Genomic DNA, 20,916 nt, shown 5'->3' with positions numbered 1-20,916 from the left:
CTGTAGCCAGAATAGAGTGATGTTCGCTTGGATGCGCTGCTGGAGCGATGGTGCGGTAAGTTGAGGGCTATAATTTGAAACTATCTCTTGGGCTGGAGCTATAAGGATAATAATCGGGGCAACACTGGAGTAAATAAAAATGGGCTAATAGGCATATAGATATAAGGGGAATATAATGGGTGAATTAGTTTAGGTAATATTGTAAATTAGTTCAAACAGTTTAGACCTTAATTGGAATATATCTAGGACATATATTTTGGCAATTTGGTGAATATATTTTAGGAAATGTAGACATTGTTCAGGGTAAGGTTGGGGAGGCTCTAATAATCTTAAAGATAAAAAAGGATAATTGTATTAGGTACATAGAGGTATGATTGGGAAAGGGAAATTGAAAGAGATAATTGTTAGGGGGAGTACTAGATTATAGGGAATAATTTATGGAGAAAAAAAATTATATTATGGAGCTACATAAGGAAAATCCATTACCCAAAGATGGTGCTTTCTGGTAAAGACTATTTGGCATAGCCTAGTGAAAGGGAGTGACAATTATAGAGCGGTCTTATCAGAACTCTAAAGAGACCACTGCCATACAAACAGAAGAACAATTTGAACAACTCTGAGAGGAGCTTATGGAGAATGAAGACATAACAATCAAAACTGCGGACAAGGGTTGAGGGACAGTAATTCTGAATAGAAGTGCTTATTTAGAAGAAAGCCAACAGATTCTCTCAGACCAACTATACTTCCTCCAATTATCCACAAATCTAAACACCTAGTCCTGAACAACTGGATCCCTTAAAATCCTTCACTGCAGAAGCACACAGAAGAGGCATTCTGACAAAGAAAAAACTGGATTTTGTAATCCCCACCAATCCAAGGTTGGCCTTGTTCTACCATCTCTCTAAAATTCACAAAAACCCTACCCTTCCTCCGGGTCAACCTATAGCATGTAATTGAGTTGATCCCTGATACTATCTGTCTGAATAGAATGACCATTTTTTGCAACCATACGTCAAGACCCTGTCAACATACTTGAGGGATTCCACCCAACTGAATATGGAACTAGAAGGCTTTGAATGGTAACCTTCAATCCACAAATTGGGCATTTCCGCAGTACGAAAGACCCTAGAGCATGATTTGAACCTACCCCCATCGCCAGAAAGTCAACTTTCTGATTCATAGCATCCGATTCATTTTAGAGCATAACGTTTTTGCATTTCAGAAGAACTTGTTTAAACAAAAACGAGGGAAGGCAATGGGCACTTGCTTCACGCCGAGTTACGCAAATATCTACATGGGGGAGTTCGAAGCAACCTTTATTACTAACAACTTGCAATGTAAAAACAAAATAAATGTCCTCAAAAGGTACATTGATGACCTGTTGATGATTTGGGAGGGAAGTCTACAGGAGGCACAGTATTTTGTCAGAGAAGTCAACTCCAACTCATCCTCAATTTGTCTCACTACCAGATAGAGTTCTTGGATTTACTAATCTCTGTAAATACCTAACTTAACTCTGTCCACTTGTACTTATTTTAAGACAGTGGACATGAACAGCTTCTTGGATTTCAACAGTGTGCACTATAAAAGCTGGCTGATCAATGTTCCCTACAGCCAGCTCAAGAGAATTAGAAAAATTGCACTGATGACATTTCAGGAACAATCATGCATTCTGCATAGGTGCTTCCGAGAGAAAGGATACCCACAGAGCATCGTTAATAGGACAAAACTATTATCCCAAAAGGACTGTCTGTCCAACCACATGCAGATGAAGACCTTGTTGTCAAAACACTGGCCTATCCTTCTCAAGGACTCCCGCCTGGAAACCCCCCCTATAGAGGGGCCCCAACTTTAAAAACATTATTGGCACCAACCAAGCTTTGGAACAAGAAACTGTCCCCAAGACAAGTTGGCGCTACCTTATTTCCAGATCTCAAGGTGTTTCCAGTGCAATAACGATCGCTGTGTGATATTGTGATATTATTTCACATGGACTGGAACTGTTATGCTCTATCTCCACCACTGAAACATTTGAAATTCCATCTTTTCTGAACTGCGCCTCTGAATATGTAGTACAATTACTACAATGTCCATGCTCTCTCAAGTATGTGGGAAGAACAACGCAAAATTTGAGCGAGCGGATGATCACCCACCGATGTCAAATAAAAACTGTGTTTCAACTGCACAGTGTATCACGACACCGCCACCAACATCACAATAATGACATCAACAACTTGTCCCTCATTCCCATTGAACAAATTCCCAGAAATTATTGAGACCGAATTTCCCAAATCCTCAAGAGAGAAAACTACTGGATTTTCAAACTAACACCATGGGGCACGTTTACTTACAAAGTCAGACAGTTAACTGAAATTACATTGTCCATCTATAATGCTGTGTGTGGTGATTCACTAAGAAATTCGCCAGAAATAATGAATCTGTCGCTTCCCTGCACTGGTCAGACAGAGTTCATCATCTTTTATGTGGTGCACCTTTAACATAGGGCCGACCAACGGCACGCCTCCTACTTTGTGTTGCATGGGATCCTGCTCAGCTGCGACACAATAGCAGCGCAGTCCGACAAAAGAGTGGCGCAACATATTTACTCTTCAAGACCCAACATCCTGACTATCTTGGCTATTAGAAAGGATGTCTTTTTTTCTGCTAAGGTACCAACATATTTCTTTTACCACCCACAGACTGACTCTGAACATTTATTACAGGGTGCACAGTATGAATTAAAAGGGGGGGCTGAATGTAACATTTCATTATGGGGGTATTGGTACATGTAAATTAGAGGTCTCTGTACATATGTTAAATCATTTGTGATACTGTATATATGGACTGGGAATTGGTCCGAGTGCTGTGTTTCTGTATGAAGCTCAGTTCTAGTACTTGAACTCCATACTGGTGCTGTATTAATGTACTTTGTTCTGGTGAAGTATATATGTAAATCACTATAATAATAATTCATAACATTCACAATATTATAAGTTGAAAGACACTGTACATTGTAATTAAAAGGGGAACACTGTATATGTTACAATGAATGGGGGGGGGGCGCATGCACGCAGGGCTGATGTCGGACATGTGCGCTTGAGCTCCGCACCATTCAGCGGCAGTTAGCAGCTATCTTTAACGCCACACCGGGATAACAGCACACTGCCCCAACATCAGAACCCGGCAGGGACCTAATTATGGCCGGAGGGGGGAAGAAAAGAGACGCTGGGACTGGAAATTCACCTCTGCTCCCAGCACAGGAGGAGGCCGGGTGTTCGTGCCATGCCACAAGTGCTGTGCAGCAGTACGTGAATAGTGAGACTCCACTACTAGGCCTGATAGGCCTCAGTTACCCACTTATCACCTACCCACCTACCAGTCACTGGCAGACCCACAAGGTACACAGGGCACCAAATTTTTATAGCCTCCCGACCTCCACAGCCTCCTCGCTGCAGCAAGCAATGGCGACAGCCGTATTCTGCCAGATAGTCTTTGACCTTATGGATGACAAACCACAGGCCTCTGGGGATAAGATCTTACTAGCCCGCTTCTCTCAGATGTTTCAAAGTGAACAAACTAAGGCCTATTTGCAAATAACTACTGATCTTAAAGAAGACTTCCAATCGATTGGCTCCAGAATCAAGGCTATAGAGAATTAAGTGGGCAAAACTGGGGCTAAAGTGAACCAAAACAGTGATCACATTGAGGACAATTACGCTCAATTGGAAGAGGCCCAACTCAAAATAGAGGACTATAAAAAAGGTCGGGGTGTCCCTGAGTTGGTTTCAGACACAGACAAAACAGTACAAGACCTACTTAAAGTACTCATTCTGGACCTGCCTGCAATATTGACAGCACATTGTGCCCTGACGGCTCCATGGGCGGATGGCCTCCCTAGGGACATTGTGGTGAGACCCCATTACTTTTCAGTGAAAGAAAAAGTGATGCAAGCTTCCAGCACCTTGGACATGCTGCAGCTATATGGTTCTGACATACAGATATTTTCTGACCTGGCCCCTGTTTAAACCTCTGTTGCAGGTCCTACAACAAACTAATATCAAGTACCATTCCCTTTTTGCATTCCCCTTTCACCTGATATTCCAACATCAGAACAGATCCCATGGTTTTTCATAGAAGGAGAATCTCTCATTGGCAAGTAAGCCTTCTAATGTCAGAATGCCAGAGGCCTCCTGCTCAAGCTGCAAAACAGATGGTGGACCCAGTTACCACCATTTAACCTCCATGGAGTGCTGTGACCCAAAAGAAAAAGTGACAAAGAGCTCGCCTGATTGAAGACATCCAGTCTATGCTATGCGATCTCACAGTTGCATGAGACTCCAAAGTCTGAAGGCCACTGTTGACCGATTCTATATCCCGTCCAGGACTTAGAATGTTATTCTTGATATGCATTTCAAAAGTCTATTATGCATCAGGCTAGTTAATCGCTATGCAAGTTGTTTAATGTTTTCTTTATTCCTGGTGTGATTATAGGAGGTATCTGTTTGTCACGATTACACCCGCGATCCTCGGTACGGATTGAGGGTGTACCCGTGCCTGCTGCGTCTCTCCCCGCTCCCCCAGCCCTCACTTACCTCTCCTGGCTCCGGCCTGCACTTTGGCTCCCAGCGTGTAGGCCGCATGTTTCTTTCCTACAGTCGTGCGCTCCCACCACTAGGGGGGCGCGCGCGGACTTCTCCCAGCCTTAAAGGGCCAGCGCCCCCCTTATTGGCTCTGGCATTCCTGGCTCGGCTATATAGCCTGGCGACTCCCAGCATCCCCTGCCGGATCTTCAGGTCATTCTACTAGAGAGAGAGCCTTCCTGAGCGTTTCCAGACGCCTCTGTGTTTCCGTGTTCCTATGGTGATTCCTGTGTTCCGTGTTGTTCCCGTGTTCCTGTTGTCCTGTGGCGGTGCTGGTGTCCTGTGGCGGTCCTGGTGTCCTGTGGTGGTCCTGCCTGCCATCCCGTGGTCCTGGATGCCTTCCCGTGGTCCTGCCTGCCTGCCTTCCCGTGGTCCTGCCTGCCTTCTCGTGGTCCCCGTGTCCCTACCTTGGCTGCCACCGCGGGCCTAATCGCACCCGCGGAGCGACCTGGTGACTCCCCGCCGCAGCAAGACCATCCCGCTTTGCAGCAGGCTCTGGCGAAGATCAGGAGTTCACTCCCGGGTTGCGGCTAAGGTTGTTATTCCCCGCGGTGGTCCAGGGTGTCCACTGTCTATTCCCCTGAGACTGTGACACTGTTGCAGGGTCTCTACTAGATGGCCCACCAGGGTAATCTAGGAATGTCATCTTTTGTTATCATTATCTGTTATCCCTTTCCTATCCTTTCCTAATCTCCCCCCCCCCCCCCTTACCCTACAACAGATGAGCAATGGGACTGTCACTTACTAAATGACGGATAAAAACTTGTTCACAATACTTACGCACAATGTACAGGGTCTTAATGCCCCAACCAAGAGGTGTACATCATTTAAATTTTCTAAAGCTATGACAGCAGATGTAATTTGTCTACAAGAATTGCATTTCTCTAGAACCTAATGCCCGAAATAAATATATATCTGCTAACTATCCCATTTCTTTTCTAGCACTAGCCAAGGAGAAGAAGTGGATTGGGTATATTTATGACACCAAATATACCGTTTATTCATCGAATAACCATAGCTGATGCAGACGGGCGCTTTATACTGGTTGCAGGTACCATCAAGGAACAGCAGGTGTCTTCCCTTAATTACTATGCCCACCTTCAGGGTTCTGTCTTTGTTGGAGGAGACTTTCCTGACTTGGCTCTGAATCATAAATTGTCCCCCTGCTCTGTCCTCCATCCTCCCTCTCAGCCTAGCACTGATCTCGCAACACTGTTAAGTCATCACAATGTAGAAGACACCTACTATACAAGGCTACACATATAACTCAGCAGCCCACCTATTCATAGGACAACGGATGATCCCCAAGATTAAAAAGACTGCTATAGTACCCATCCCTTGGTCAGATCACGACCCTATAATGGTCTCTATGAACCCAATGTGATATAGACCCCCTCAATTCTTTTGTAGGCTGATCAAGCTCACTCTAACCAATCCCACCATGTTAGAAGAACTCAAAGTGGATGTCCAGTACTATTTTTAGATGGGCAACTCGAGCTAGGAAACCCATAAGATAATCATTAGGGGAAGGCTGTTGGAGATGGCCTTGAGGTTCAAAAGACACCCTCCTACATAGTAAATTAAATCTATATGTGGAATTAATCCATCCAGGCAGAAATCCAACATTCATTAGACCTAAAAATTACATGGAGGTAGCTAGAATGGAGTTGAACATATGCCTAACTACCTCAGCATAAAGAAGCTTAAGATGGTCACAATACAACTTCTATTCTCAAAGTGACAAGCTTTGTTACAACATATTACCAAGAAACTTCCCTGAATTAGTAAAGGGAATTATACTGTAATTTAAAAGACACAGTACATGTTTTAATTAAAGTGGGGGTTCCTGTAAATGCTGAAATTAATTCTAGGAAGGAATTATTTAGACCAATGTAGTGGGATGACGATCTCTACACTATAAATCCAGAATTACTGTATGTAATACACTGTATTTGTTATTTTAGGAGGATTTATATGCTACAATTGCCATAATTACAATATATAAAATGCCTCCCTAAATTAATTACATTATTTATTTTATTTTTTTTGAGATTCACCCTGTACATAGAATAACCTAGAAACTGCCTTGGACAGTTTTATTTTCTGAACCAAGTCTCTGCAATTTTACACTGCCTCCCTTTTACTCCTCCCATTGTTCTAAACATCTGTTATTGTACTGTTATGGATATAGTTCAGTAAGTGTGGTAATCACTGTTTATGAAACCTAGCAAGCTAGAACCAGCACAGAGCAGTTCTAGTAAAAAAATTGTACAACTCTTTTCCTGTACTCGGAAGTGCCTGGAGCTGTGCAATTTACGTAATTATGTTTACTGCTATCCTGCGAACAAAGTGAAAACTGCTCTGAATTGGTAAACGGCACTTGTACACCACAAAGTATTTTACTGTTTACACAACAAGTATGTGTCACCAGGAAGGTGAATGTCTTCTGCATCTTGTGAGATCTGGTTTCTTGACGCCACTTGACTTGTATTAGGCTACATACACATTAACGTGTGCTTGCCCAAAGGGCCGCATCTGCTACGAGGCAGGGTGAAGTCCCCACCTCAGGCGGCAGATTGCAGACCCTTTAGGAGGCGGCATTTTGCCGCTGGTATTATGGATTTGCCAAGTTCTGGCAAGTCCTCACTACCTGAAAAATCTATTACATCGGCATCTGTGAGCACCGCTCTGTAGGACACAGTCCGGCACACGTGATGATGTGTGTCACTACAGAAAGAGCAGCTGCCGGCGCCAGGAGAAGAGGACAAGAAGCTGCGCGGGAGCGATGGTTTATGAAGGTAAGTGGCAGGTTTAATATTTTTTGCTGGGCTGTAAATGATATTATGTGGTTGGCTGTGTTTATCCTATAGGTATCACCTGAGGTATGGACATGCCGCTAGAATGTCTGTACAGTCTGAGGTCCCCCTACGCCGCTCTATTTCTCTGGAGGATTCAGGCGGCGTATGATGACGTGATAACATGCCCTCTGTATCCCTGCACGGATCTGGAACCTGTCAGAAAACAACAGCGTCAGCGTGGGAAACAAGCAATGGAGGTGAGTATATTTTTTTTTCTTAAATAGAACCCATCAGGCAAATTAACCCCCTAAACTAAATATATTTAGAAATCATTGCCTCTGTCCCTTCATTGTCCCTCTTCATGCCTGTAAACTTAAGCAATTAGGTCCTAAAGCTGTATGCAAATGACCTGTGAGATGCCCATTATCATATTCAAGCTGTCAAGCTTATTCATGAGTGGGAGGTACAGCTACACACCCCAGTGCTTGACAGCCTGTATAATGATATGAAGCATAATGGTGTAATGTCTCCTCCATGTGCTTCCTGGTGCTGGTGTCCAAGCCCCCTGAAGCCTGTGTGTGTATAGGAGAGATACATCAGCTCCAGGCAGCCATGTTATAGCAGAACATGTCAGGTACTTGTGTAGCTAATGTCTTTGTCTCACACATGTGTATAAGGAGGAGAGAGCATGTCAGCAGATAAAGCACAGACACTAGCAATGCTTTACTATACATTACATACAGACATGAGGAGGGGGAGGAGAGGGGTAACAGGAGTGACATCACTGCCTCTGACCGAGTGACTAACCTCATATATGTAAAAAAGAAAAGATGATTTTTACAATGATAAATGTATGAATTGACTAGATCAAGGCTGGGATGGTAGTGGTGACAGAAATAGTGACAGAGACCTGATGACAGGTGTCCTTTAAATTGTCCATATTCATAATTCAAAAGTTTAGGGCTATGCATAATAAAACTAAGGAGGGGAAATGCTTTATACCTGGGCTGGAGTTTAATAAAATAGGAAGTTGGGGGCTCTAAACAAAACTAAACAGGGGATCTGCATTTGTGGTCCGTGTCTTAATCATATTTGGGGAGTAAGAGGGATATTTAATTGGCACTGTGTGTGACTAAACTGGGTATGTATATGTGGCCATATCTCAATTAAACTGTTGGCTGTGAGGGTACTGTATGTAATTACACTGGGTGGCTGAATCTGTCTATATGGGACAGAATTTAATTAAACTATGGGGATCTGAATAGGGGGGGCTGTATATAATTATACTGTGGGAGACAGGTGCCAAAAGGTAATTTAACTGGGGGGCAGTGTATATGGGGTATCATATATATTCAAACTGAGGAGATTAAGAGGGGGCTGTATATAAAGACATTTAGGAGGTCCTATATATTAAGTTTTTAAGGTGGCACTCTATAACTATAGTATATACATTTGTAAATTAGAGCGGGATATCTATATGAGAGTATGCTGGTGCTGTATATAAATTCATTAGGGAGTTTTCTGTAAATAAATAATAACAGGGGGATGTATATTAATTAAATTCTAGAATATTATTGAGGTTGCGGTCACATATATAAGTACCTTATGCATCTTGTAAGTAGAAGCATGTGTTTTGCTTTGTTAATTTTAAATACTAATGTTAAAAGGGAACACACATGCTATTGCTTATATAATTAACTTTTATGTATTTGTGGTGATGAGCTTTATGCAATATTATTTTTTTTAGATTTTAAAACACAATGTAAATGTATTATGTGAATGCAGACTTTGGGGGCTCTATATTAATTAAGGATTCTGTACATGATACATATGTAATAATTGTCATGGATGCCCCTGCGACTCATGTCTCGGGTCACAGGCGCATCCGTGTCCCTCGGGCTGAAGAGCCAAAAAGTGTTGTGGGGAGGCGCTAGGAGGTGAGACTTCAGAAGCTACAGGAGTGTCATGTCACCTTAGGTTCCGGCGCTTGGACAGGCTACTCTACACCCCAGTAGCCTCTGAAGTACATTTACATAAGCAAAAGATGTAAATGTTAGGGGAAAAATATTAGGTAAAGACACTCTAGGGCAGCGATGGCGAACCTTTTAGAGCCTGAGTGCCCAAACTTCAACCAAAAGCCACTTATTTATTGCAAAGTGCCAGCACAGCAATTTAAGCAGTAATTTATTTCTCCTTGTTCTTTGACAACTTTCAATCGTTCAGCCTCCTAAGGACACCAACGCAGTTCAAAGGAGGAGGGCAAATTCATATATCATTGTAGGAAGATTCTGCAGGCAGATTCTGTAGGAAGATTCTTTGAGTCCTGTCTGGTGAACTTCATGCTGGGTTGATGGCCTGGGTGCCCACAGAGTGGGCTCCGAGTGCCGCCTCTGGCACCAGTGCCATAGGTTTGCCACCGCTGGTGTAGGGCTTAATTTAGAGCTTAAATGTTGTGGCAAAACTTTCCAACTATTGAACATGTGATAAATGTGACTATTACTTCTGACATGTCATTTTACAAAATTTTCATTTTAAGGACCACTGCTGAGATTAAATATAAGCGACAGAGTATATGACACACGTCAGAGAGGGAGTGGTGTCCAGTCACAGCCCTCCAGTTATGGAATGATTGTTTAGCACTATGTCAGTAGTCAAACTCTCACAGTCACCTAAGAGATAAGCTGTGTGTACATGACAAATGAATGCAGACTGGAGATTTGCCTGTGTTTTTGGGACGGAGTTTAATCTATGCATTAAAAAGGTTGACTTTGGCTCCAGAATCTGTGTAATTGACTTGCACCTAAATGGGCGTTCTGGTGCCGATTTGGACAGTGCTAAAAGGTCCAGATGATAAAGGTCCACCAAAAAGTTGGTGCACACTTCCCGAGCAGTGCACGGTGCGCCAGAGTCATGAAGACTGTGCTCCAGTACAAGCAGTCCCCTATTTAAGAACACCCGACTTACAGACGACCCCTGTACTGTACTTTAGCCCCACGCTGCACTGATCAGCTGTAACAGTTCTCAAAGGTGTCTGCAATTAGGACTTATTAGTATTTCTGGTTCTTATGACAATCCAACATTTTTAAGAACAAACCTACAGAACATATCTTGTACCTAACTGCCTGTATTCAATAATCTGGCTCACTGCACATTATTGAGGCAAATTGCACATAGTGCAGTTTACACAACTTTTGATAAATGTGGGCCAATGTATGTTTGCATTATGCAGGTGGGAGATACATGTGAAATACGGGATAGAGCACTGTTAAAAAAAAGGTTAGAGAAGACTATACAAAAATACAGTTCACCTCCTTAAGATGGATTGTTAAACGAAGCACTGTCATTATATAGAAGATTGTTAGTATACATGTATTTGGTGGTTTTATACATGTAGCCAAAACCTAGTTGAGATTATCCCATGGGCATAATTTAGGGAAACTGGATTTGAGCAGCACTGGGGAGTGATGGCTAGCAGGAGGTCAGACAATAGCCTGTCATGTCTGGACAGTCTTGGAATGCAGATCTGGCTGCTTTTCATCTAGATACCACTGTTACCATAACAAAGCCATCACATCTTGTACAATGACAGTGACATGTACTATGTGACACAAAGCAAATTGCCCGAGGAAGCTGCGACTTAGAATAGTCTTTTCCATATGGAAGTGGATCCTGTGTGTAGCAAATGGGGGGATATAGTAGTAGCAGTTGTACCTGAGTTCAGGACTGGCACCAGAAATCAGGATACTTGGCATGTGAAGGATCTACAAAGCTGACATGTGTAAATACCAGTTACAGTGCTCTGATCCCCGCCCTTCCTATATCAATCAGCATACAGGGGATTCTCTCTGCTCCCACCCTGTCCTGTTATCCGAAATGACCTTGTAAACACGTGATCATTTCCTTATTCCAGTGTGATTAGTCATAATCACGTGCTCCACCTTTCGCTAATTCCATAAAAACAGGGATTTTCCCTGGCTCCAGGACTCCCTGTATCATGAGGTGATGGAGATGTAAGTGGGCGGGGCTAATATGTGATTCGTAGAATGCGGTGTTGCCCGGAAACACACGACATCATGTTTGGCTCTGTCACTATATAAAGGAGCAGCTGCTGCGGAGCGAGAAGAGATTCGCTAGATCGCTGCGGAGAGGACGTTACTCCGGGTCCTTCCTATTGTCACCACTCATGGGAAACGGCCGTGTAAATGCGTTATAAGGTGAGGCGGGGGCCGCATCTCTACAATGGCTGCCCCGTGGATGCCATGTTTCTGCCCATTCACATGGCTGTGTTCTTCCCGCAGAGATTACAAGACGCCAGCACCAGCGGCGATAGCACAGGGCTGAGACGAGCGCCTCCCTGGGGCTTCTGATAGTAGGTATGGTATTCTACCTTGTCACCTGGCACCGCTGATGTATTGTGCTCTTATGGGACTGACCCAATCTTATTCCATCTATGCCTCCTGTCTCCCCCACCCTGTGCCCGGGGTTTGTGCCCTTATTAGTACCTCCTTGTCTCCTTCAGCCTCTGCCGCACATGTCCCCCTCACAGCCTGTGCCCTCTGCCGCACATGCCTCCATGTCCTCCTCACAGCCTGTGCCCTCTGCCGCACATGCCTCCATGTCCCCCTCACAGCCTGTGCCCTCTGCCGCACATGCCTCCATGTCCCCCTCACAGCCTGTGCCCTCTGCCGCACATGCCTCCATGTCCCCCTCACAGCCTGTGCCCTCTGCCGCACATGCCTCCATGTCCTCCTCACAGCCTGTGCCCTCTGCCGCACATGCCTCCATGTCCCCCTCACAGCCTGTGCCCTCTGCCGCACATGCCTCCATGTCCCCCTCACAGCCTGTGCCCTCTGCCGCACATGCCTCCATGTCCCCCTCACAGCCTGTGCCCTCTGCCGCACATGCCTCCATGTCCTCCTCACAGCCTGTGCCCTCTGCCGCACATGCCTCCTTGGCCTGTACCCACCCCTTTCCATGTTCCAGGCCTATTCCCTCCTCAGGCTTTGCCCAAAGACTCGTCACTGGGCTGTCTCCCTCAGTGCCACCCTCAGCTTCCCTGGTCCCTGTCCTCACTCGTGCCTCTATGGGCTGTATTCTCATCTGGAAGTGTGCACTAAGCATGTTTAACAGTCAATATTTTGTCTGTACTTTGCATTATTATTTGTAAAGTAGAGAGAGAGAAAGAGGAAACGTATATCAGTAAGTTCTTGATCCTCAGGATTTGAGTCTCTCCTTCTTTTGGCTTGCTACTGACCATGTGAAACAGTTTTACATTTTTTTCTTGTTTTACAACCAACATAAAATGATGACAACCTGTACAATGCTGGCGTTAATATATCTATGTGATTATTTTATAAATTTAGAAAAGTGTATTCGCCCCCCTCCCCAAGAAACTTCTGATATGTAATTGATTGGTGGCTATAGTTTCCATTTTTTTAATTTTATTTCAGCTTGTTGCATACTTATTAACAACCTAAGACTGAACGGTCAGCAAGACCCAATTAGAACCTAAAAATGCCAGGGTACATCGAGGAATCTGATTTCATCATGGTAGAGGAGGGCTTCATGGCCAGAGACTTGATGGAGGAAATTATTAATGACGTCTCACAGACTGTAAGTACTTTGAAATACTGTCCATGTTCTATAAAAGGGAACATTACCTTCAGGAATAACTGTCCTGGAACAAAGTGTGATTCCATATATTACAATTATCTTTTTAAATGGTCAACACAATGGTCCACATTTATTAAAGTGTTTGCTTCAGTTTTCTGTCTGACATTGCAATAAGAACAGCAAACTGCTTGCACAGGTATTTATGAAGTGTTTCCTCTGAGCCACAAAATTCTGTACCTAAAGGAGTGTGCCGGTGCAGTGTCGGACTAAGCACCTCATTTATTATAGTGACTCGATAAAATTGTTAATGTTCAGGTCTCCAAAATAAGTTGATGTACACTTCCCAAGCACTGCAGCGTGTGCCAGATTAATAAAGGTTGTGCGCAAGTTTTGATCCAGAGCACTCTGCAGTTTGCAGTAGTTTGGATTAAATGTGAACAATTTTTATTTCTATTTTCTGATTTGTGTTTTTTTTTTTTTCCAGGATGACAGGGATGCTTTCTTTGTGGCTGATTTGGGGGATGTTGTAAAGAAGCACCTACGTTTTCTCAAAGCTCTTCCACGTGTGAAGCCCTTCTATGCCGTAAAATGTAACAGCAGCCGAGGCGTAATCCAAATCTTGGCAGAACTAGGGGCAGGATTTGACTGTGCCAGTAAGGTAATAATGGAAAAAATACACGTCACTCAATGTTTCGGAGTATACGGGTGCACAAGTAGGTTACTACACCATAAATATAGAGAAAAGATAACTTGGCACTCCTTATTGGTCAAAAATTGAGAATTTATTTGGTCCAGAATAAACAGTATAGCAATCCAACAAAATTAGACCTCTGTCAGGCACGGATTGCAAGGTACAAGTAGAAATGGAGGTGAGATGCGGTGCTATGACCGCTGGAGCGCAGGAGGAAAAGGGCTCATTTCTCCAGCGGGAGCACCCGCTTTTCCTCCTTTCCGCATGCGCTCCAGCAATCACCACCACCTTGCAATCCGTGTCTGACAAAGGTCTGATTTTACAAGACCGAAGCGTTGCAAAAAATAATTTTGTTGGATTGCTATACTGTTTATTCTGGACCAAATAAATTCTCAATTTTTGACCAATAAGGAGTGCCAAGTTATCTTTTCTCTATAAGTAAGGTAATAAATGGGCTCATCTGCAATCGGATTGGGGTAATTCAGCAAAAGTTAGACATTATCAGATAAATCCAGAGCTGTTTAAATGTAATTCTATACTGAATTATAACTTTATTGTAGTATATAAGAAGACTATAATGTCTAGTCTAACTGTGCACCTGGTGATTGAATTTACAGCAAAAAAATGCCAGATATTTTTGCACTCATGGCATTTTAGGGCCTTTTGCTTTGACAACACACCTTTAGTCATAACAGTCACAAAATTGTCCTAAATCTATACAAACGTGGTACATAAGTTATGACGGACGTCATTGAACAGATTGATCAATGTTTCTTTTGTATGGTTTTTCTGCAGACAGAAATTGAATTGGTCCAAAGCATCGGCGTAAAGGCAGAAAACATCATTTATGCCAACCCCTGTAAACAGATCTCTCAGATAAAGTTTGCTGCCAGGAATGGTGTCCAGATGATGACTTTTGACAATGAAGTGGAGCTGTCCAAAGTGTCACGCACCCACCCAAATGCTAAGTATGTTTCTGTTGCTACAGCCATAGTCTAAGAAGCTACCTCATTTTTGTATGAAGACTATCCATGACTAATTATAATGTTTTTTGTTGATAGAATGGTACTCCGCATTGCTACAGATGACTCCAAGTCTTCTGCCCGTCTTAGTGTAAAATTTGGAGCACCTTTAAAATCATGTAGACACCTTCTTGAAATGGCCAAGAATTTAAATGTTGATGTCATTGGTGTTAGGTAAGTTTATTAGCGCACTTCTTATACGTAATTAGTACAACAACTTGTTTTTGTAGAATGACTATATCTATGCAGTGGGCATCATTCTAACAGATGAATTGCTGAGGTCTATGTTTATAAAAGGATAATGGAATCACCGTATATACTGTAAATTCTGTGTCTAAAAAGTTGAAATTATGGAACTAGTTGTGCTAAACATTTCTATGACCCCAGCAAAATTGAGATAAAAGTGCAGCAAAGCAAAACAATTTAATTTTCATAACTCGGGGACTGCATAACTCACAGGGGCATATTATCATTTGGCAGTTACCTTGCTCCAGATATTTGGAGTGTCTATGGCACTATTTGCACTTCATTTGTCATTCAGCATAGGGCACTATAATAAATGTGGCTTCATTTTTCACATGGTTTGTGATTTGTGACTTTTAGACTAAAAAGTCACACCTAGTTCCTAAGTGGACAGTCTTCTGCTCGGGTGATATACACTTTGAGGCATTTGACATTGCCGTTCTGTCTGTAGCTAAAGTGATAACTTTTCATTTCAGTTTCCATGTGGGGAGCGGCTGTAATGATCCCAAGGCATATGTGCAGTCCATTTCAGATGCCAGACTGGTTTTTGAAATGGCTTCAGAGTTTGGATACAAGATGTGGCTGTTGGATATTGGAGGGGGCTTCCCTGGGACAGAAGACTCGAGAGTTACTTTTGAAGAGGTAGAAATATATACTTCACCAATCCATCATAGTATACTGGATAAGGACCAGTTTCGGAGAACTAATTTAATATAACATGTCTTTCTCAAACAGATGTCAGCGGTAATAAACCCAGCACTAGACCTATATTTCCCAGAAGGCTCTGCTGTTGAGATCATTGCAGAACCTGGAAGATACTATGTAGCTTCTGCTTTCTCTCTGGCCGTAAACATCATTGCTAAAAAGGAAGTGCAACTAGACTGCTCTGGATCAGATGGTATGTATCATTTGTCATAATAAGAAGTTATTTAAGATTAGCAGGTTACTGTTGATTGTATAAAAAGATAGTTAAGCTTGATTGATATTTAATACCCTCTTTTATGTCAATTTCACACTGGTGCATTGTTTTCATATTTTGTCAGCAGTCTCGAATCTGCTAGATGTTACTAGGCTGAGTTTTTCCGAAACTCCTCTTGAAGTGGTTATAATTAAATGAACTACGGGATTGTACAAAACTGTCTGCATTAGGAAACCTCATGTTGTTACAATGGTGGACAACCCCATTTGGATCAACCAGTTCAGTCCTATATTTTATGTATCTTCCAAAATAGACAGCCCCTCTAAGTTTAGTGACACTTTACCCGTTGCAGCTTTTCCTGCATAACTATCGACCCCTACTTCTAGTTTCATTTATGACTTTCACTAAAGATGCACAGATAACTAATTTTTGCATTTAATCATTTTTAGATGAAGAAACATGTCCTAACAAGAACATCATGTATTATGTTAATGACGGTGTTTATGGGTCATTCAACTGTATCTTTTTTGACCATGCTCATCCTAAACCCATTCTTCACAAGGTACAGTTCATTTAAAAGACTTTTTATATAGATTTTGTGTGGATAAGGACTATATTACGTAAAGGGGTTGTTTATAATTCGAGAAAGCTGTTACTTTTACAAACTTCCACTTTTGTACATGGTTTGTGGCTGGTATTGCAGTGCAGATGGTACATGCAGTTCTATCTGTAAGCAACATACTGTACATTAAATTGATGTATACTTGTGTTTGAAATGAGTCTGTATCACTGATTTTTCTATGCTTTGGAGTTCAGTGAGCAGATTTTGACATCTTGCTACAGATATAATAAAGTTATACTTTAAAAACTTTTCCCACAAATTCTATATCTATTTGACCACCCCCTCCTGCTGTCTCATAGAGCAGTTGCTATCTGCAGACACAGTGATTAATTGGGACTTATCACAATCTGCCACTACATTGTGTGCGATGAGAAATGGAACTCCCAACCATTTCATATCTCAAATAATAAAGAAAATGTTGCAAATGAAAGACATACCGTAACTACCCTATATACTCACATAAAAGCCGAGACCCCGAATTTTTAAACAAAAATTCGAAAAACCTATTGACTCGAGTATAAGCTGAGGGTGGGAAATGCATTGGTGCCCGCCCCCTCTAGTGTATAGCCTGCCCCCAATATAATGCTGTAGGAAAAAACTAAGTTTACTCGCCCTCTGACTCCCCCCGGAGGTCCTTTACTATCCATTGCGGCTCTGGCATTGGCTCAGTGTCCCTGCACAGTCGGTCACAGGCACCATGACATCAGCCCCTTGCTGATATCATAGTGTGTGCCGATGCACACATTAGAATGTCAGCGTGTGGCTGATGTCATGGTGCCTGCGATGGACTGGGACACGGAGCCGATGCCAGAGCTGCAAAGCATAGAAGTGGACCTGTGGGGGCGTCAGAAGGTGAGTACACTGTTTTGTTTTCTTGACTCGATTATAAGCCGAGTTAGGGTTTTTCAGAAATGTTTTTTTTGTGCTGAAAAACTTGCACAGAAGGTGTGCGCCCACCCATCCCTATTCCCTGCGCTGTAACAGGTGCTGAGATATGGTGACTGGTAAACGTGACCAGCCACCTTGGCTGGTCAGCAGCCCACCTCAGCAGAGGTTCTGGGCAGCGCAGGATGTCTGGAGCAACTGAGGGGGTGAGTACACTTTTTTTTTTTTTAAGTGTCTCACCATTTTTTACAAATTTACTTGGATAAACTCTTTAATTGCCTCCCCCGAATACAATTCCTATTGTAACTGCCCACTTCCGCCGCAGGATCTGTAATGGCCACTATAACTGTAGTTTTTCAAACATACTAATTTTTTTTTTAATTAATTTCCACTAGTATAATCTTCTAAATCATTTACTTTTTGTAGTTATTACATTAAAATGACTTGTTCTAACTAATAAATACCTTGAGATATTATTGTTTTTTCAATTGTCCTTTCTGTTTTTCCTTCAGAAACCTTCTCCAGAACAGCTGTTATACAATAGTAGCTTGTGGGGTCCCACATGTGATGGCCTAGATCAAATTGCTGAGCATCTTCAGCTGCCAGAGCTTCAAGTTGGTGACTGGCTCCTGTTTGATAACATGGGAGCTTACACAGTGGCAGCATCTTCTACATTCAATGGCTTTCAGCAATCCCGCATTCACTACGCAATGCCACGGGCAGCCTGGTAAGAATGTATCCACAGTAGAAGAGGCTTGTGCATTAATATTTTAATGAGGATTGGTAGATATTAAAGTGTATAGGCAAAAAATCTACAGCTTACTAAAAACTATACTCCTTCCTGTCTTTGACTTATAAGCCTACGTAAAGGAAATCGACCATTTGTTTTTATGCATTATGAACCAAACACACTATGAGCTGTAGCAACACTGATGCAGAAACAGATCTTGTTAAACCCCTGAACAGAGTGGTTTTGCTCAAAAAACAATTATAAACTTCAGGACCTTGGGAAAGCTGTGTGCAGGCTGGCTGCCGTACACTTACATACACAGGACTAATCAACCTGAGCTGGATGACTTGTACACAGAAGCTGGTTGATGGTGCAGCATTTGATTACTTCTGCTTCATATTCGGCTTATGCTGGGCAGGACAAAATTGGAGCAGTGCAGAATTAGGGGAAGGGAGACCGCCAGGGCAGCCACAGAGCCTCATTATTATAATTTTAGAATTGTTTTTCCAGCAAAACCACTCAATCCAGGGATTAAACAAGATATGTTTCTGCATCAGTGTAGCTACAGCATTCTTAAGGTATGTTTGGTTCACAATGCACAAAAGCAAATGGTAGATTTCCTTTAAAGTGAAACAGGAAATGGCTGTAAAATTAAGTGTTCTGCTTTTCCTTCCATACTTGTACTTTGTTGATATCATAGTATCTGCTGTGTGAATGTTCGTATAACGTATACTAGCCATTTTGCAGCTAGCGTATGCTTACATGTTTAAGGCTGGGTTCACATCACATTTATTGTGTATGCTCAGTGTATACATTTTGTGTATATAGTGGCAGGCAGAGGTATAGTTGTTGTCCCCGTCTGACCACCTTATGTTGTATCGGACGAAAAAGGCAGGATGGAAAGAGGTAGCAAGCTGCGTCTTTTCTCAGAGCCAATGTTTTCAGCCCCGTGAAATGTGTGGAACAGGCCCAAGTGTGTGAGGATCACATCACAGCAGTATGACCTAGCGCCAGACCTAATGGAAAGCACATGGATATGCAGTGGAGGATAGAGACTATTACACCTACCAGTTTTTAATGTACCCACATTTCCCACCAGGGGTGTTTTTTCAAATTTGCTTTACATTTCAATAGTTTATAGCTGCTAATGTATTTTTAGTTTTATACTATGTACTCCAAAACCCCCCCAAAACAAATCTTGAACTTGGCCTTTCTGTCTTTTCCAGGGACGCTGTTCAGTTGCTGCAGAAAGGATTAAAGCAAGTTGAGGAAAAAGAGAACATTTGTGCGCCAATGTCCTGTGGCTGGGAGATTTCTGATTCTCTTTGCCTGACTCCTGCATTTGCACCCACCAGAATCATCTGAGCTCCTGCATTCTCTTTAGAAACATGTAGAGGTTGTCAATGTTTTTTTTTTCTCTCTAAGCATGTGGGACCAATCTTGGCTTTGCTGTTTTTAAGTATGCAACATAAAGTCTCTTACCAAACATAATAGGACTCTGTTGACTTATTTTTCGTGTTACTGAAATTTGTTGAAATTGTATTTCATTTAAAATAAATATTTATGTTTTTTATTATCTGCACATTTTTTTTTCTTGTTTTATGGTGTATAATGTTTGACACGCTATTATCTATGATTTACAAGAGGTGATTTTGCCCATAAATAAGTCTCTACGCGCTGCAAGGAAAAAAAAAACACTTTATACTTGCCTAAAGATGAGACGCATCAAAACTTATCTCTTGGGCTTGCAGTTCTTCAATGAAGCAGGAGCACTACACACTGGCTTCATTGCGCATAACTACGGGATGAGCAAGAACCAAAGTGATTTGGTGGGTGAACTCTGCAGAAATGCATCACAGTAGCTATAAAATAGACTGCCTGAAGGAGAAGAAAGAACATGTGAACAGTAAGTCATCACAGATCCATGGAGTCTGGTTTGGGATAACCCGGAAAGCTGGTTGATTTGTTGCGGAGCAGACCTACATCCATAATTTAGCCCCTAGCTATTTGCATCCCTGCCCATTGTGGGCTTCGGGTATAGATGGTAAGCCGGGACACAGGCTGTGATAGAGAGGGAGAGACTGCTGGAGATAGCAGTCAATGCATTTCTAATCTCAAACGGTCTGCATGTGCATACTGTCCTATAGTGACACCAGGGTCGGTTCTAATAGACAAAAGTGGGGTTCTAGCTAATAGTGGGGCCCCAAAATAAAACTATTTTATGATTAGTCCCAGTCAGTAAGAGGCTCCCTTTTAGTATGGTAAAACATACTATTTTAATATGGGAGAATTGTATAGGAGATAGATGATAGGGAGATTGATGGGCAGCACGGTGGCTCAGTGGTTAGCACTACAGCCTTGTAGCGCTGGTCAACATCTGCAAAGAGTTTGTATGTTTGTAATCTGTGTACGCTATATAAATAAAGGAATTATTAACTATAATTATTATGATAGAAGATAAATATAAAAGATGATAGAGATTTCTAGATGCAGAACTATGAAATAGATGATATATACAGTAGATAGATATGAGAGATAAATACATGCAATTTTGAATCAAAGTTAAACATTTTATAAAAAATACTTAAAATTTGATTCCAAAAAAATTTGACTCCAAAAAAATGTGCTCCAAACAGAAAATATTTACCTTCACATCTCCTAAATGTAATAGATGGACATGTGTAAAGTTCACAAATGCCTCATATTGATATGTTCACATAAATAAATCCACATAATATCACTAAACCTGAAAT

General features: G+C 42.2%; 1 protein-coding gene and 1 long non-coding RNA gene across 3 annotated transcripts; one reads left to right on the top strand and one right to left on the bottom strand.

Moving 5' to 3' along the window:
* Positions 1-7,401: 7,401 nt before the first annotated feature.
* LOC140118519 (uncharacterized) lies at positions 7,402-11,478 on the bottom strand. Its single transcript, XR_011853209.1, has 3 exons — positions 11,272-11,478; positions 11,150-11,207; positions 7,402-7,651 (listed from the first exon to the last, which is right to left on the bottom strand). It is a non-coding gene; the product is annotated as an uncharacterized lncRNA (long non-coding RNA).
* A 32-nt stretch (positions 11,479-11,510) lies between these two features.
* Positions 11,511-19,654, top strand: AZIN2 (antizyme inhibitor 2). 2 transcript variants are annotated; one of them, XM_072136549.1, is made up of 11 exons: positions 11,511-11,652; positions 11,737-11,807; positions 12,889-13,051; positions 13,536-13,709; positions 14,538-14,710; positions 14,804-14,938; positions 15,484-15,649; positions 15,743-15,905; positions 16,376-16,488; positions 17,946-18,160; positions 19,390-19,654. In XM_072136549.1, the coding sequence occupies exons 3-11, from the start codon at positions 12,953-12,955 to the stop codon at positions 19,526-19,528; spliced, it is 1,377 nt and encodes a 458-aa protein (XP_071992650.1). In that variant the 5' UTR covers positions 11,511-11,652; positions 11,737-11,807; positions 12,889-12,952; the 3' UTR covers positions 19,529-19,654. The 2 variants fall into 2 exon arrangements, with proteins under 2 accessions (XP_071992650.1, XP_071992649.1); XM_072136548.1 differs by having other exon boundaries at positions 11,737-11,811.
* The last annotated feature ends 1,262 nt before the right edge of the window (positions 19,655-20,916 follow it).

This window comes from Engystomops pustulosus, chromosome 2 (genome assembly GCF_040894005.1).
Source record: "Engystomops pustulosus chromosome 2, aEngPut4.maternal, whole genome shotgun sequence".
NCBI classification, from domain to species: Eukaryota; Metazoa; Chordata; class Amphibia; order Anura; family Leptodactylidae; genus Engystomops; species Engystomops pustulosus.
This window is presented reverse-complemented; position numbering and strand designations above follow the sequence as displayed.

Coding starts and splice junctions, on each gene's coding strand:
- AZIN2 (XM_072136549.1), top strand. CDS start 12,953: ATGCCAGGGTACATCGAGGAATCTGATTTCATCATGGTAGAGGAGGGC. Junction 13,710..14,537: donor GATTTGACTGTGCCAGTAAG/GTAATAATGGAA, acceptor GTTTTTCTGCAG/ACAGAAATTGAATTGGTCCA. Junction 14,711..14,803: donor CGCACCCACCCAAATGCTAA/GTATGTTTCTGT, acceptor TTTTGTTGATAG/AATGGTACTCCGCATTGCTA.